The sequence below is a fragment of the Schistocerca gregaria genome, chromosome 2 (assembly GCF_023897955.1).
Source record: "Schistocerca gregaria isolate iqSchGreg1 chromosome 2, iqSchGreg1.2, whole genome shotgun sequence".
NCBI lineage: Eukaryota > Metazoa > Arthropoda > Insecta > Orthoptera > Acrididae > Schistocerca > Schistocerca gregaria.
In genome coordinates, this window is record NC_064921.1 from 508090131 (window position 1) to 508109231 (window position 19101).

At 42.2% G+C, this 19101-nt stretch overlaps 1 protein-coding gene across 1 annotated transcript in view; it reads right to left on the minus strand.

Annotated features, from left to right (window-relative positions):
* Positions 1-19101, minus strand: part of LOC126329072 (uncharacterized) — a 535869-nt gene that overhangs the window by 125461 nt on the left and 391307 nt on the right. The window contains exons 6-7 of the mRNA XM_049996104.1: positions 10882-11077; positions 2932-3050 (exon numbers count right to left, since the gene is read on the minus strand). Coding sequence (XP_049852061.1) covers positions 2932-3050; positions 10882-11077 — 315 coding nt within the window. The remainder of the gene's footprint in view (positions 1-2931; positions 3051-10881; positions 11078-19101) is intronic.

Sequence of the window (19101 nt, forward strand, 5' to 3'; positions counted from 1 at the left end):
CTTTTTTTACTGCAGCAATATCTGAAAAACTGTGAAAACTACGTAAAAATTGGAGAAGGCATATTTATACATGGTACAGAGTCCTGTGTAGATGATGTACTCTGCGAGGAAGATGTTGTTCATACATTTATTAGACAAACTGCAACCTGCACCACATTGTGCCACACATTAATGTTAGTATAAAAATGCAATTATTGGTAACTTTTGTAATTAGTACTACAGTCTAATAAAACAGTGATAGCAATAATGATACATTAAAAATAATTTAGTCTCGTGACTGAAATTTGTTAAAAGCTTTATTTTTAGCCCTTCAGAAAATAACATTTTAGCTGTCACGGGGTAGTCACCGCCATGTTGGGAAACATTGATCTACACAGACAGTAATTGATCTCAGAGAAGTAAACATCCACATAATGGACACACTTAACAGGAATTTTTTTAGGAACAAAGTTCAGAACATGGACCTCAGGGACGAATAAGAAAGAGAAAGAAAACAGCCTCACAACATCAAACAGCTACCGAAGCAGAGATCAGATCATATGAAACGAATTTCGGCGACGAGAAAAAAGAATGAACACAGCAAGAATTGAAAATTGTTTTAACGTGTTGTGGAAGAAGTTATTCGAATAAATCAATAAATAAAAATTAGTACAATAAAAATACAACAAATAGAGAACATCACATAAGAAGTCGTATTGGAGGGGTTTGGATTTAGTTCTCCATTAGAAGGAAGCTTTAAGTATTGTTTTTTATATTATTAATAGACATTACATTGTGGGCTGTCTGTGACCATAACTTCTATTAGGGATGATTAAGTAACAATATTGCGTCGTCAGTCACAATTTTTTTGATTTAGCACATTCTGTCCAATTCATTTCGGGGCTTCAACTCCATTTTCAAGAACTGTATGGATATACTAGTCGTTACATCTACATCAGTTTTTTACCAACGTTTGACCAAGTGACTTTCGTCTTATGCATTAGTGAAAAACTTAGTGATTACTGTGGTTGAATTAAAATGCTAAATAGTTTCAAAATGTAAATGCATTAATGTTTTTGTCTGCAAAACTGTAATTGTTAGTAACTTTTGTAATCAGCACTGCAGTCTTACGAAACAGTCATAGCAGTAATGATATATTAAAAATAATTTACGATCATGAGTGAATTACTGTTCAAAACATTTGTTTTTACTCCTCAGAATATTACATTTTGCCCTTGAGGGGGCAATTACAGTATTGTAATAGCTGACTCTTTTGCCACTGCAGAAGACGAAAGTCATGTGGTCGAACGCAGGTGAAAAACAGAAGCAGATGTGTCGGCCAGTATATCCATGGAGTCCTTGAAAATGGAGTTGTACTCCGAAATCCAATTAGAAAATAAAAAATTCTGACTGAGGAATAATATTATTGTAATAATCACTAACCTACTGTTTTTTGATAAAACAGAAAGTTATTTTTAGCCAAACCTGACGTTCAAAGTGTATTAGTATTTCAGTAATTTCCTTTTTATCAATTCTCTGATGTTATATTATTGACTGTGTCATTAAATTATGTTAATCCGTTAATAAATTTATTTACTGCATTTCTACAAATATTAGTTTAGTATAAATCTATAGTTTGTTCCACAAATTTCTCAACATTGACCAAGGAATAATCCAAAACAATTTATTGTAAATGTTCCTTGGTTTAATCTTACTCGTGTAGCATCAGTCTTAGATCCTAGTGCTGCTACAGTTCACGAATTGTACGAAGCCTTTGGCTTCGGTACTCTATAGAACGAAACTTCTGTGGAAAATAATCATCTTGGGGTTGAAGCACCTTTTTCCCGTGTTTGCTTTAACAATACATATGTTTTTGGATAGGATCCGCCTTTAGCAAAACACAGTTTTGTTTTTAACCCAAACATGATTCACTGCAGCTGCAGCATCATGAGTGGACTTTTTATTTTATGGCTGTTAAAGATAAGGAATGTTCTTTATTGTTTGTAGACATGTGACTATTAGTTTTTAAATCATAATTACAGATACTTGAGAAAACACATAAAATTATGAATTCATACCTTTTTGCCACATGGTGTGATTTTTCTGATGTTTTGTTTTTCTACAGTGACTGATTTGTCCCACAGTTTTGTCATCTGCAACCACTTACACCTTAAAGTAGATAAATTGTTTAAGCCAAAATTACGATTTGAACACTCTTATTTCTGTGCCTGAAATTAATTAATTCTATGTGTGTGTGTATTTACATTATGTTTCACTTACATTTTCTTTTTCCTCATCTTCATCACTGTCAAACATATACATTGAGCTGTCACTGTTTCACTGTTTACCAGCTGTAAAAACAAAAATGGCGGACAGTGAACAGTTGAAAGTGTAAAAACAAGATGGCTGATGATGGAACAGTGGAAGGTGTTACTGGCAGTTGTTCTGAATCTTTCAGAGGTGTCTGTGCATAAATTTTGAGTGTGTGTGTGTGTGTGTGTGTGTGTGTGTGTGTGTGAGAGAGAGAGAGTGAGAGAGAGAGAGAGAGAGAGAGAGAGAGAGCGACAGAGACAGAGCAGGTTTGGGGATTTTTCATTATCATTATTATTACAGGAAATTTTTTTCTGTGTGTTTAGTGTGTGAAAAGGGGGAGAGAGAAAGAGAGAGAGAGAGAGAGAGAGAGAGAGAGAGAGAGAGAGAGAGAGAGAGTGACATTAGGTTTGAGGGTGTGGGCGGGTGGGTGTGTATGTGTGGTGCAGGGAGGGGGGGGGGGGGGTGAGGGCGCTATGGGTTGGTCTTGTCAAATAATTCTTTGAGGGCAGAGAACAGAGTTCCATTGAAGAGAGGCGTGGCAAACGTAAGTAATGGCTTGGGGATGTTAAGAACCTCACGATTGGAGTGGCCGGTCGTGTCCGCAGATATGAGTAGGACGGGCACAGCTGCAGTACTCACGTGCGCGCTGTCGCTGTCGCTGTTGCTGCCGCCGCCGCCCTGCAGGCCAATGTCACTGAGGCGCAGCAGCGCGCCGTAGCCGTCCCTGGGCAGCTCTGCATCCCGCGCTGCAAACACTCCTGCCGACACACGGACCACGTTGCGTTCTGTGCATCACTTTTCGGCCGCTGCATAGAGCAACCTTTGGGACGTAGAAGCTGATGAAGGGTATGTTTGCATTTCACATTACAATAACTTTGTCTACGCAGCAGTTTCACTTGCATGAACTTGTATTTATTATCGAACAATGAAGGCTTTCACAAGTGGATGCCATGGTTGCCGATGAACCTTCCGGACTAGGTGGCCGCGATGAAAACAGCTTTTCAGTTGCTGACGTTTCGTCCAGAGCTGCACTGGACATCTTCGGAGGATCTCCTCACGACGCTGACACTTGGCGACTGACGAGTCAGGCCTCTTAGAGTTACAAAGATGCTGTGTAAAGCAGGCGTGTTCGAGTTAACACTTAATCATCAGAGATAATCTTTTTCAGAGATAATACTTAACTATCGATTGTCGCCTATCAAGGATAAAAACTTTTCTATCCATTCTGCAGAGCCAGTGTTTATATATTATTGAGTTTCATGGCTTTTTCCTTTCTGTTAAAATTATCACGATGCTTATATTGTATATTTCGATGGCTTCTCTATGTAGCTTTGGATAAGAAATTGTGACAGTAGATAAAATTTTGGTTGAGGAAAACTTCACTTCATGACTTCCTGACTGAGGACCACGCTTTGCTACTGCTCATTTTTCTGTTTTCTCTTGTCTGCAAAGAGTTTTATGTTCTTTGAGTCTTGTATTCATGCTTCTCCTAGTAGTTCCAATGCTCTCCTTTCGATGAGTGCACGGAATCTTGTATACTCCACTTCCTGACAGTGGATTGCGTTTTGCTTTACAGACCGGAGTGCTTCACAAACTTTCTTCACTAGCATCAAAACCGTTCCGATGCCATGTTTCTGTAAAATCTTGCCGACCTCCTCAATTACATTTTTTATAAAACGGAGAGAAAGTGTGTACTTCCATCGCTCGGTTTATCGTTATCCTTTCTCTTAGTGTTACTCGGTCGCAGAATCCCATTAATTCTTTTTCTGAATAACTGCTCTTCCCAAAAGCCTGTTTCATATGTTTTAATTCTAGGTCCAGGAGATATAAAAAGACAACGCAGTAACCTTCTTGGATGTTTTAGTTATGAGGGAGGCTGATGTTGAAACATAAGATTTTTCGGGAAACCGCACATACTGGTAGATATTTGTATAAGGACAGCCATCGTGTGCAACGAAAGAGTGGTGACATTAAAAGTCTTACTGACAGGGTCAAAAGAATTTGCACAATGGAAAACCTGGACGTAGAATTAAATCGTGTGAAGCAATCTTTTGAGAAGAATGGCTGCCGGCAGGAGTGGCCGAGCGGTTCTAGGCGCTTCAGTCTGGAACCGCTCGACCGCTACGGTCGCAGGTTCGAATCTTGCCTCGGGCATGGATGTATGTGTCGTCCTTAGGTTGAGTTAGGTTTAAGTAGTTCTAAGTTATAGGGGACTGATGACCTTAGATGTTAAGTCCCATAGTGCTCAGAGCCATTTGAAGAATGGCTATTCAGGCAAAAAAAGAAAATAGGATCCTGCGGCCGAATAACAGTAGGAAAAAGAATTACGATAAAACGCTGCGACGGAAGAACACGATTTCTGTCCGTTTTGTTATGACATAAGATCGGTTTCAGACCACCTAAGAAAATATGCCTGGCACTCCGATCTGTAAAGGAAAAATTCCATCCTCTGTCAGCAAGTGGAGTATACAAGTTTCCGTGTACTCATCGAAAAGTATACATTGTAACTACCAGGAGAGGCATGAATACAAGATTCATAGAACATAATAGTCGTTGCTGGCTAGGGGAAACGGAAAAATCAGCAATATCAAAGCATGCTTTCAGTCAGGAAATCATGAGTTTTCCGGAAGCAAAATTTTATCCACTACCACAAACTATTATCTAGAACTATACACAGAAATTATCGTAATATATAAACACATTGATAATTTTAACAGAAAAAAGAAGTCATGAAACTCAATAATTTATGGTCAGTTTTATCTTTGGCAAAGATTATCTCTGCTGGCTACAAGTAAACTCGACCACGCCCGGTTTACTTAGTATTTACGTCGCTCTCCGACGTCCGACTCATCAATCGCAAAACTCAGAGCCGCCAAGGGCACCTCCGAAGTTGTCCAGCGCTGCTCTGGCGGAAACGTCAGGAACCGGAAAGTTTCTTCGACCACAACTATACAGTCCGGAAGATTCATTAGCAACTATGTATTTACCATCCCAAAAATACACCGCTGTCTATTTCTTAGGTTTTATTGTTTGTATACATTATAGTCTTGTATACCGGTATTTTGTGAGAAGTGCTTGAAATGAACCAGAACTACACCCGCAAACTTTCAGAGATTCTTCAGAGATACCTTCTGTATACGAGGGTCACTCCAAAAGAAATGCACACTTTTTTGTTGTTGTAAAAATACAGTTTTCATTCTGCATGTGTGACAGTTTTACAGTGTGTAGATACATCCTTCCCGCTTGATTTCAAACTTAGTTCAACCTGTTCCCGTGAGTGGCGCCGTCGCAGCATATCTTCACGATGAGTGCTACACTTGACGTTCGTCAGAAGCAACGTGCTGTCGTAGAATTCCTGTGCTGTGAAAACGAGACAGTGGGAAACATCTACAAGAGGTTGAAAAAGGTGTATGGATCGCAGTACAGTTAGTCTGTGGGCAAGCAGGTTACGTGATGAAAGCGGGCACGGCAATATTGAGGATTGTCCTCGCAGTGGCAGGCCTCGTACTGCACACACTCCAGACAATGTGCAGAGAGTTAACGAATTGGTGACTGCTGACAGACGCATCACAGTGAACTAATTGTCACGCTGTGTTGGGATAGGGGAAGGAAGTGTTTGCAGAATACTGAAAGTGTTGGCATTAAAAAAAGGTTTGTGATAGGTGGGTTACCAGTATGTTGACAGTGGCTCACAAAGAAACACGAGAAATGGTACGCAGCGAACTTCTGGAACAGTACGAGAATGGTGGAGATGAATTTCTTGTGACAGGTGATGAAACATGGCTCCATCATTTTTCACCAGAGACGAAGAGCCAATCAATGGAGTGGCATCACGCAAATTCACCCAAGAAAAAAAAATCAAAACCACACCTTGTGCTGGAAAAGTTATGGCTACGGTGTTTTTCAGTTCCGAAGGACTCATGCTTGTGGACATCATGCCAAGTGGAACCACCATAAATTCTGATGCATATGTGACGACACTGAAGAAACTTCAAGCTCGGCTGAGTTGTGTTCGACTACATCGGCAAAAGCAGGATGTTTTGCTGTTGCACGACAATGCACGGCCACATGTCAGTCAAAAAACCATGGAAGCGATCACAAAACTCGGATGGACTACACTAAAACACCCACATTTCAGTCCTGACCTGGCTCCATTTGGCTATTATCTCTTTGGGAAACTGAAAGACACTCTTCGTGGAACAAGGTTAGAAGATGATGACTCCTTTGTGCACGCTACCAAACAGTGGCTCAACAGGATGGTCCAGAATTTTACTGTGCGGGTATACAGGCGCCAGTTCCAAGACGGCGTAAGGTAGTTGAGAGGGATGGAAATTAGGCGGAGAAATGAAAATATTGTTCCTAAAGTATGTATCTACATACTGTAAAACTTTCAAACATGTAGAATAAAAGATGACTTTTAAAAAAAATAGTGTGCATTTCTTTTGGAGTGATCCTCGTATTTTGGTGCAAGGGATCCACGGCCTCCAGCAGGTCGTTTAGAGTGATAACGTAATTATGACTTATTCGGTTTCCTTCCGCAGTCCCCATTGTTTCTGTGAAAATACCTCCACAACAGTGAAGAAACCTGTGACTTGCAATAACCAAAACGTAGAGTACACAACAAAAGCACAGAGTGATGCAACAACCCTTAGACGCAAAACTACTGTGACGCGGTTGCCGTCGGTGCAGGAACAGCGCAGCGTAGCGCCGTGGTACCGCTCCTACACTGTATTCAGTGAACCCGTTCACAATATGCATGTTGGACAGCTCCTGGTCGGTAAAGTTATTCATAGTCCTGCAGCGTATCACGCACAACTAACACTGCCGGGAAACACCACCCTAGATAGAACTGTACTGTATTGAATGCAAACTTGAGAGTAACAACTTAAAGACGGCATTGCTGTTGCAAACAACAGGTAGCGTGAGCGAATGGAAACAAGACACACAGTGCTTACCGTCGACCATGACGCTGTTGTGCACTCTCTTCAATGTAACACTGATACAACGCTAACTGGAGCAATCACTGTGTAACGAACTGCCGGGACGAGGGCTCTTTCTATCAAATACTCAGAAGGTATCACAGATCAACCTCTGAAAATGTGTCAGTGGAGTTCTGGTTTATCCTGTATGTAGAGTGTTTGCTTTAACTTGAGACAATCAAACATCTCGGAAACTACGTATCGTACGAAAAAAAAGTTCTAGGTGAGAAATTAATATAAGTGAAGTGAACATCTGTATGTGGTTCAACTGGCCACAACCTAAGCACCCCTCCTCCGTGGGTAAGGTCAACTTTATAATTTCAAATGACGCCCCCCCCCCCCCCATTTTATTGCACATTCGGATTCTACGACAGGAAATACGTACGGTTTACTTAAACCAATGTTTCCTATTCTTGCTTCCCATGGCGACATAATCGGCAAACTCAAGTGCGCCTGTTTTTGAAAATTGAGAACCGACGCTTCTGATTCTACATTTAATTAACGATGCACATGTAAACCTTTGCGTTCTAACGATTGATACTGATATTGAAACACTACTTGAGTGTCGTAAATGTGATTGTACAGTGTAAATAATAAAGCTAGACATTGGCATTTGTGGCAAATAAGCCAGAAGAATGGTAAGAAAACTGAGGATGCGTTAGATGAAGACCAGTCGCTTTAGGAAAGTTAAAGGCAGTAGGGGGACAATTCTGACGTTGCGGTTGATGGAAACAAGATTAAAGAAAAAGACACGATCATAGGGTCTTTCGACCTGGAAAAAGCTTTCGACAATGTAAAATCGTGCAAGACATTCGAAATTCTGAGAAAAATAGGAGTAAGCCTTAGAGAGAGACGGGTAATATACAGCATGCACAAGAGCCAAAAGAGAGTAATAAGAGTGGACGACAAAGAACGAAGTGCTCGGATTAAAAAGGGTGTAAGACCGGGTTGTGGTCTTTCGCCCCTACTGTTCAATCTGTAGATCCAAGAAGCAATGATGGAAGTAAAAGAAAGGTTCAGAAGTGGAATTAAAATTCAAGGTGAAAGGATATCAATGATAAGATTCGCTGATGACATTGATATCCTGAGTGAAAGGGAAGAAGAATTACATGATCTGCTGAACGGAATGAACAGTTTAATGAGTACAGAGTATGGATTGCGAGTAAATCGAAGAAAGACGAAGGTAATGAGAAGTAGTAGAAATGAGAACAGCAAGAAACTTAACATCAGGATTGATGGTCACGAAGTAGATGAAGTTAAGGAATTCTGCTACCTAGCAATTGCTAATAGTAAAGTTCAGAACTCCACCACAGAACACTGATGGACCATGCAGGACGACTTGTGCACCGACATAGCTCTCCGTATTCATAGCAATATTGTCTATTGCTTTACATACTGTGAGGCGCGTACGAGTTCTTCTCCTATAATATTTTGGCATCTTCTGTGTGAGCGGTCCTATGCTGTTGCACGAGCGGCTGCACGAAGACTGACGCCTTCTTACCAAATTCATTCCTTATATAGGAGAAACTGTTGCCTCCTTGAGCCCGTGGTTCTCGATGTACGCTTAGCGGTTCTCGGCTGACGCTGTGGATCCGAAATTTTCATAGTCCAAAGTCGGGTGGATATCCTGGACGCATGCTGTAGTCATCCTAGCAGCACGCGTCTCATTTGGCTTCTCATGTTTGTAAACACAGAGCGATAAGCGGTTGCGTAATGACCAAGGTCAACGCTCACACAGAGTATCTCGCATATGGTTTGTTTGTTTGATATTGTTATTTTTTGTAAGGAATAGGGAAAGGAAATACTTTATTTAATTTCTATAATAATGGTTAAGATCACCCACGAGTTTAATTTTTGTGCAATTGTCAGCACCTTTAACCCACACTGGCACAGATTCGGATTCATTTATTTTCCGACGATACCTGGTCCTGATAACGAAAGGCATTGTCGACAGGTAATTTGATTTACCCATATCCCCAATGACGGACGGAGAAAAGAGGACATGAAAAGCAGACTAGCACTGGCAGAAAGGGCATTCATGGCCAGGAGAAGTCTTATAATGTCAAACATAGTTCTTAACTTGGGGAAGAAATTTCTGAGAATGTACGTTTGGAGAACAGCATTGTATTGTTGTCAAACGTGGACTGCGTAAAAACCGGAACAGAAGAGAAACGAAGCATTTGAGATGTGGTGCTATAGACGAATGTTGAACATTATGTAGACTGATAAGGTAAGAAATATGGAGGGCTGATGTGGGCATCCTGATCACATTGATTTTCTCTGGTAAGCGACTGTGCTATCTTATTTTTGGGTAAGGCATGTCAGAGTACGGTGCAGCGAGCAAGTGTGCAGACGTTTTCAGATGTGCTAATGGTGACTGTGTGTTGAAAATGGCTCGAAGAACACAAATTGATGGCGTTATGAGGGGTAGAATACTAGGGCGAGTGGAGGCTGGTCAAACACAGCAGGTCGTAGCACGGGCCATCCGTGTGCCACAAAGTGTAATCTCAAGGTTATGGCAACGATTCCAGCAGACAGGAAACGTGTCCAGGCGCTAAAGTACGGGACGTCCACAGTGTACAACGCCACAAGAAGACCGATATCTTACCATCAGTGCCAGCAGACGGCCACGGAGTACTGCAGGTAGCCTTGCTCGGGACCTTGGGACCCTGGTCACATGAGAGCCCGTAAAGCCTGGTGTCAAGAACACAGCACTTGGTCATTGGAACAGTGGTCCTAGATTATGTTCATGGACGAGTCCAGGTATAGTCTGAACAGTGATTCTCATCGGGATTTCGTCTAGCGTGAAGCAAGAACCAGATACCAACCCCTTAATGTCTTTGAAAGGGACCTGTATGGAGGTTGTGGTTTTATGGTGTGGGGTGGGACTATGATTGGTGCAGGTAGACCGCTGCATGTCTTCGACAGAGGAACTGTAACAGGTCAGTTGTATCGGGACGTCATTTTGCACCAGTATGTCCGCCTTTTCAGGGGTGCAGTGGGTCCCACCTTCCTCCTAATGGATGATAACGCACGGCCCCACCGAGCTGCCATCGTGGAGGAGTACTTTGAAGCAGGAGATATCAGGCGATGGAGTGGCCTGCCAGTTCTGCGGACCTAAACCCCACAGAGCACGTCTGTGATGCTCTCGATCGACGTATCGGTGCACGTCTCAAACCCCGACTACATTTCAGAAGCTCCGACAGGCAGTGTTGCAAGAATGGGAGGCTATACCCCAGCAGCTGCTCGACCACCTGTTCCACAGTATGCCAACCCGTTATGCGGACTGTGTACGTGTGCACGGTGATAATATCCCATATTGATGTCGGGGTACATGGGCAGGAAACAGTGGTGTTTTGTAGCAAACGTGTTTCGGGACGGTTTTCTCAACTTATCACCAATACCGTGGACTTACAGATCTGTGTCGTGTGTGTTCCCTATGTGCCTATGCTATTAGGAGCCCTCACCCGAGCTTGCGCTCCGTCTCTAATGACCTCGTTGTCGACGGGACGTTAAACACTAATCTCCTCCTCCTCCTCCTCCTCCAAGAAATGTTCTCTGCCGGCATTGCAGCGGGCAGGTGAGTGCGGCCGACTAGCTGCATACGCACCGCATCTGATGACCGTCATGACGGCGTCGGGCTTGAGCGAGGCGCGGCCCGCGGCGCCGTCGCCGTCTGCGCCGACCGCCTCGGCGGAGCAGTTGGCGGCCAGCAGGCGGCGCGAGTCGTTGAGGAAGCGCCAGCGGTAGCGGTTGGCCGCCGGAGAGTCGGCGTCCTGCAGCACCACCGTGCCCAGCGGCTCGCCCTGCCGGCCACACCACACTCGCTGCACATCACACTGAGTAATGGATGTCTAGTCAAACAGCTTTCAGTCGTCTAGTTTCCAAACATATTTCATTTGGCTATCAGTTTCGACGATTTACTACGCCATCTTCAGGCCCCCGACCGACGTGTAGGAAGATTCCACCACGGTTCTGGTCAAAACAGGGGCCAGCAATACTGGTATCAGTAGACTTCGGCTTGCTGTAGCGATCACTTCCACTCTCACCTGACGACCAGTGATGATTTGAAGTGCTCGCCACAGTAAGCAGAAATATACTGATACCAGTATGGCTGGCCCCTGTTTTGACCAGAACAGAGGTGGAATCTTCCTACACTCGGTCGGGGGCATGAAGATGGCGAAGTGAATCGTCGAAAGCGGTAGAGAAAAAAGGTTTTGGAAAGTAGACGGCTGAAAGGTGTTTGATTTGACATCCTGTGTCGAACAGCTCAGTCCCGCAACCATTTCTGGAAAAATGAACTTACGGAAAACTGAATAGTGCATTCATAGTAGATGGTCCTAATCCTGGCACGGGGCAAATTTTCGTCGTTACTATTTGGTCCGCGAGGAGAGGACGTGGCAGGTATAACATTACTATAACGTCTATGTATGTGGCAGACGACATCCTAGAGACTCTCTGAAAATAACTGAAAGATTTTATTGCCACATATCGATTGTTTTTACTGGAAATCTATACTCTTAGATGTTGTTTCCTTACGCTGCATGTCTTCAAGAATTTTTCTATGTACGTAAAACTAAGTAACGATATTTCCTTAAGAACAGCGAAATTTCCAGTTAAACAATAATATTAGAATGCCAGAATGCGCGAAACTCTTAGATATTGTTGTTATTTTGGGGAGAGTAGTTTGTATGATGACAGTGTGGTCGAAGCAGAGCAAGTGGTGAGGGGTACAGACACATGTTTCTCGTTCTTTTTCCGTTGGAGCAGTGCTGGAATGTGGATGTGATGGCCCTACCCGCTGCAATCAATTAACAAATCGATAAATAATGTTAATACCGGCAAGGAACTAAGTGATATCATCTCTAGAGAGCCAACATGTTAACCGAAAGCGTCGATGAGATTTTAGCAGTGACCAGGGCCAATTAAAGTTACAAACAGCAAACAGACACAAGTATTGCAAATTTTGCTGTCAAATGTTGGAACGGAGCAAAACCAAGACTCCGTAGAAATTACCAAACGGATTTTTGTCTAAATATTCATAGTGGAAACTTCACAGATGGCGAATCGGATTGACCAGCTGAGGTCTAGTTAAAAAAATCGTCTTAATGTAATCAGAGTAATTGAGGAAAAAGCAATTAATGATCTGAGGCTAAACTGAATGTTTCACAGACAGCCACTGTTAGCTATGTAAATAAAATGTAAAAAATGTCAATAACGACCGATATTTAAATGTAGACAGACGGAAAATAAAATCCTAGAACCGAGATGTAATTTATGTAGAGCAACGACATTTCTGAAATATGCTTGTGTAGGTAAATTATTTAAGTAATTAACGTTGCACGTTCACAGGTTACTATATTTAAGTGAGAAACCACTACAAATGTGAAATGCTGGTACACTAATAACGGGTGTGGTGTGTCGTTCAGGTGCCTAATGTTAATTTTTGCAATGGAGATTCATGTCTGTTGCCCTTGGTCGGCCAATACACGGACAGTTAATGGTGGTTGAGGATGATGCTGCAGTTGCCGTTCGATGATGCTCCATTTGTGTTCGAATGGAGACAAATCTGGTGATCGAGTAGGATCTGGTGATCTGGTGATCTGTAGGGAATATTGGGTTACAACAGCGGTATTTGGGTGAGCGTTATCCTTTTGGAAAACACCCCTTGGAATGGTGTTCATGAATGGCAGCACAACAGGTCGAATCACCAGACTGACGTACAAATTTGCTGCCAGGATGCGTGGCTTAAGCACGGGAGTGCTCCTGCGATCATATGAAATCGTAGCCCAGACCATAACTCTAGAATCAGGTTCAGTGTGTCTAGGTCGCAGACAGAGTGAATGCAGGTGCTCACCTTGCAACCAACACAAGCCATCACTGGCACTGAAGGAGAACCGGCTTTCATCAGAAAACGCAAAAGACCTCCACCCTGCCTTCCAATGAGCTCTCGTTTGACACCACTGACGTTGCAAACGACGGTGGTTTGAGGACAGTGGAATGTACGTTACAGTGGTTCTGCCTCGGAACTGTCGTGTAACAGTTCGTTGAGCCACTGCGTGGCCAACTGGTGCTCAAATTGCTGCTGTGGCTGAGCGATATGCCAAACACGACGACGGTCTTCCTTCCGAGACTACATAAACAAAAAAAGAGGGCTGCTCACCCTCTAATAAAAAAAGTGAGTAAAGGAGTCAACGATCAACTTGAATGGATGTCTTGTGACGTCCGCCCAGACCAAACGCAACGAACAATACCGAACAAAACGAAGAGATGAAAAAAAAAGCGGTCTAGGGGGGCTGCAGTCATAGACTGTGCGGCTGGTCCCAGGGAGGTTCGAAGCCTCCCGGGGGCATGGGTGTGTGTGTTTGTCCTTAGGATAATTTAGGTTAAGTAGTGTGTAAGCTTAGGGACTGATGACCTTAGCAGTAAAGTCCCATAAGATTTCACACATATCTGAACATTTTTTTCTTCTGCAGCGTCTTGGAAGGAACATCCAGCTTCTCATGGCCCTGTTACACTACCTCATTCAAACTCGGTAAGCTGTTGATAATGGCGTCTTTGTCGTCTTCTTGACTAACATTAACTCACTACATTTAATCTAAAAGCTCACTACTGCTCACAACGCCACAACTCGTGTTTAAAGCAAACCTGATTTGCCTCCTGATAGTGACGCTTCTGGCGCCACTCCAATGAGAATGACGCGAAATTTGAGTAGACGTCATCTTTCAGATGTAGAAACACGCCTAACAACTTTCATTTATTTTCCAGAGCTCTTTCTTGGTTGTGTGATATTTTTCTGTCTGTAATTCATGATTTCTGAACAAAACTTGAAAACAAATAAATAAATTTTTTTTTTGAAAAAAAAGTCAAATGTTTTGTGGAATGATTTACCTAAAAGTAAGAAATAAAATACATTAGAAAAAGATTTGACGCGCCTTTCAGTTATGCTCAGAATCGTGTACAGAAACTGAGGAGGGGAATGAGAATTTAAAGTCCAACGTGTAACTCAGAATGTTAGAATTTTACGTAATTACGAGCATCATTCGAAGGCAAATCAAAAGTTTTTCTAGTCTATTTTATTTCTTACTTTTAGAAAATTCATTTCACAAAACATTTGACCGGTTTCGTTTCGAAAATTTTGTATTACCTTCGTTTGTATACACTGTTGGCCAATAAAACTGTGATACTACGAAGGACTGTAAACATCGAAATTTTACTTTTTGTGTGTTGTCAGTACAGCAGGTGATTCGGGGCTTACGTGCTGCGAAATGTGGTTTCGAACTCAACAGAGTTTCTATCTCTTGAGAAAATTATTAGTATTCTCTGTCGAATCGAAGACAGAATTTCATCTTTGAATTTCTTGTACGGTTCATGGAAGGCAGGAACAGTTGCGGTGCGGCGAGCAGGAAACTAGGAATTTTCATCTGACAGAAAGCGTGTCCGGATGGCTACGCGCTATCCGAGGCCCGCTTACTCACCAAATCTCTCTCCAATCTGACACATATGGGACGACAACTTCAGCGTCATCCACAAACAGCGTTAACCATTCCTGTATTGACCAACCAAGTGCAGTGGGCATGGAAGTCACAAACTGGCATCTGGCACCTGTACAACACAATGCGTGCCTAGTACTCGAACTCGTCCAAACTGCACGGTGTGTTAATAACAGCGACTTTGTCACCTTAAAGGCATTCTTGACTGACATTAACTAACCAAGTTTAATCTCAAAGGTAACTAACGCTCACGATCCTTACAGCATGTATTTAAAGCAAACCTGACTTGCATCCTTATAGTGGCACTACTGGCGCCACTCTTTTGCCACTGGCGCGAAATATGAGTAGACGTCATCTTTCAGAAGTAGAAACACGGCTACCAACCTTTGTTTATGTCGCAAAACTCCTTCTCGGTGTCGCTATTTTTTTCCGTCATTGTGTGTCTGTAAATTGCAGTTGCACGTAGAAAGCAGAAGGGAAGTATTGTAAGGTTAGGTGATGTTATTTAACAGTTCCGTCCCGTCTTTAGGAATATGTTGCGCCACAGAATAATGTTTAAGGTGGATATTAAGAAATGATCGAAGTTCTTCCCTGGCAATGCCACAGGCAGAACGCAATGGGTCAACGACCAGGCAAAATACCAGCAAGACACAAATGCTGAGTTGCAGCAAATACGGAAGATACTGTAATACTCTGGACGGGCTGAGTGCTCAAGAAAACAACGTAGCACAATGACATCATGGCGACAGAGGGATATCATTATAATGTTGACTGTGCAAAGTGTCGCAAGAAAGCTCAGATTCAACATAAGATAACCTATTCAGTTACTGACATGGTAAAAAAGAGCTTCTGAAAGGCGAAGCTGCAACATCCTGGAGTGAGAAAGAGTGCTGACGAGCTCAGAAAATTACATCACATTTAGTCAATCCCACCAAAGTATAATGTCATTCGCACCGCCCGACAAGTACTTATACCCTCATTTCTACAGCTTAGTTCTCTGTTGTAGCTCGGTGTTGTAGCCACAACAGAACCAAGGCAGAACCTGTGATCCTTCACGCACCGCCTACTGAAAAGACTACAGTCTGTGTGCTACCACATACCGCAAGGTGCTATGCTCAAGTCTGTAGAGGTCAAAGTCCTGTCCGTCTGTAATACATCTAAATATACAAGGCTTAAAAAGAAAACTACATATACAAAATTTCGGAACGTTTAAGAGGTGGTCAAAATAAATACTTTGTATGACCCCACAGGGCCCTATATGAAGGTTTCGACGCTAGTGATGTTCAGAGGCAGTGTACAGCCTGCTGTGTAATGAATATTCTTATAGAGATGCTGCAATATTTATAAAGTGATTATTAAAAATACTTGCGACTTGTGAATTATCAGTCACAACATTGTCATTCAGTTTAACTGTTTTGTTATCTTGTACGCTGACTAGTTATCCTGCCTCCCATTTCACTGAGAAACAACTGTTAAGAAAAGGAAATCGTTAAGTTGCGTAGTTTTCGAGTTATTTAGCATTATGTTACCCAATCTGGTCGTCGTGCATGCAGATTCAAGCAGCATGCCAGAGGCACTGTCGCCCATCGTGTCCCTTGTTTGGTTTCCTCAAACCGAACAAAGGTAGCTTTTTCCCAACTAGCTTAAACGGTTCAAATGGCTCTGAGCACTATGGGACTTAACTTCTGAGATCATCAGTCCCCTAGAACTTAGAACTACTTAAACCTAATTAACCTAAGGACATCACACACACCGATGGCCGAGGCAGGATTCGAACCTGCCACCGTAGCGGTAGCACGGTTCCCGATTGTAGCGCCTAGAACCGCTCGGCCACCAATGCCGGCCAAACTAGCTTAAATTTATCATTTTCGTAGCTGCGGTTGCACAATAAAAATTTCTTCAACTGTATGAAGCCGTCACTTAACATTTAATTTAGGGTCGCCTTGTGAAGTTTACCGAAATGTTTTTTTTTCAACCTACGTTAACTCATAATTTTTCGTTTATTAAATGGTTTATTGGCTGTATTTCATGTTGTATCGCTTTCTACCAGCTGTGTCATTCACCCCTTCCTGTATTTTATATAATGACGTTTTTATGCTTCAAACTGTACTTCTAAGCTCTGATGCAGACAAAATGTTACTTTATCTGTTGGTGTTAAAGAAAATATTGCTTTTTACATTACGCATTGAACAATATTCATTATAATTTTCGTCTGTCTACACTTGAATGCTAAGCAGCTAAGTTGTACCTGCGGCTACTAGATGGCGCTCTCGATGCAGTGTAATGTTCACCTGCCCGCACTTGTTAACGCGGGCGCCTCAGTCCGTTGCAACCTGTGGCTGTACAGGTACCAGCAGCCCATAGTGGCTGACCTTCAAGCATTCCTTTTTATATATTTTGTGACTAAAGCCCTCCTGGCCTCTAAATTATTTTATATGTGACATGTAAATACTGCGTCTGTCTTTTATTGGTAGTCAGTACTTACACATTTAGTACAAAAAATATCTTTTCCTATAAATTTGTAACTATGGTATAGGCCATTTTAATTGTTTGAATTATGATAAGGCACTCTTGGAAGTGTTGAAACCTGGTCAATAAGACTAAAAATAATAGTGACCGTGGGCTGCTTTGTTTCAATTTTAATTTAGCCATGTTTAAAACTTAAAGTATGTGTATTTTTGCATTTGCTTCGTTTCTTAGAGTGTGTGGGAAGGAAGTGTTGCTCAGATTGGAGTGCTGAAGGTGCGGCCAGTGCTAGGAGCCCGTATCGGAACACGGAACATTCCTGGTATAGAAGCGGGGTCGCGGATGCCAGCTGCTAACAGACATTGCGCGCATACCCAAACCGTGCACCCCAATCGATTATAATGCGTGCCACTGCATCCAACTCAGACCTCATAACGGTTGACTCTGAGCAAATAAAACGTATGTTAGTCTCACATTTTCAATTTGAGAGTTATTCAGTTTTGTTTGTCTTTTGGTGGCAGGGGAAATTGTTCTCTGGAAACCGCAACAGATTTTCGAAGATATGATAATGTTTAGTTCTAGGATAGAGCACGAAACGTAATTAATTGATCAGTATCATATTTCAGTACTGGAGGCTTATAGCAGTTTACATTACTTATATAATATTTAGTAACTGTTTGCATGTTGAGACGCACCCTTTGATGCAGCGTGGCATGAGACCAAATGAGAGTAATAAAGACAACAATCCAGGATTATTACACCTCTCATAATTATGTTTGGCAAAAGCTAATATTTACGTGAAAACTATCCATAATATTCGAAGCAACAACAGTGTGGATATACGAAATTCTGCCTAGTAGCAAGAATCTGGTGACGACGTGATCAGGAAAAGGATTAGAGACAGGACTGAAAAACAAAATACAGGAAATAAGAAAACGAGATGGAAGTTTATGGAGAAACGTTCGCTGGCGACGTTGTCGCTACAGATGGAATGCGAAGGAAGTCGAGGAAGTCAACAGCGTCTTTTACAAAGGTACTATCTCAGTATTTGCCTAAAGAAACTACGAGAAACTTATATACGGATGATTGGGCGTGAATTTGAACCACTACCCTCTACAATACGGGCCAGGCACCATCTCTGTCGGTAATAGTAGGAAAGCAAAACTAGACATAAGGTCAGCTGAAAATAATGATACAACGAAATAAAGAAGAAATAGAACTGCTTTAGAAGAGGGACAGCAAATGAGGGGAGATGTTTTATAACGCTGTAAATCGGAACGTAAAGATTAGAGCTAATGGAGTAGAAAATAGATTTTTGGTTTTAGCATCGCTATAGCCAAAACACTATTATACACATTGTGTTATAACTTCTACAAGCTGACGTACATCTATCATCTCAAGAGTGGTATGCAACAGTATGCAGCTTGCCAAACCGCTTACGAAGACAATTTGATAGCAGTATCATTTCTGTCTTATCTTTCACCGTTCTTGGACGTAAGTGGCTGTGTCATGATCAACTAAATAAACATAGCACACCCATGTGCCGATTTCACATACATTTAGAGCTAAATTTTAATCGTCTGGTGTTTTCAATATTTGTAGCATGTTTGCTAGATAGAAATACGTTAATAATTTGGAGTTTCTTTGTAAAGGTTGTATTGTGGAAAGTTTTATGTACAGTCATGCTGGGGATTGATAGTAGTGTGGTACAGAAGTTTGACGTTGATCGCGTCGGTTGCTTCTTGCTGTGTGCGTGAGGAGGTACAATGGGCACTAGCCAAGCACTGTGGTGGGAGGCCTGTCAGGAGGAAACGTAACAGCAATCTCTCAGCATGGGAATAATGCTGTATCGTGCACTAGTATGGGGGTCG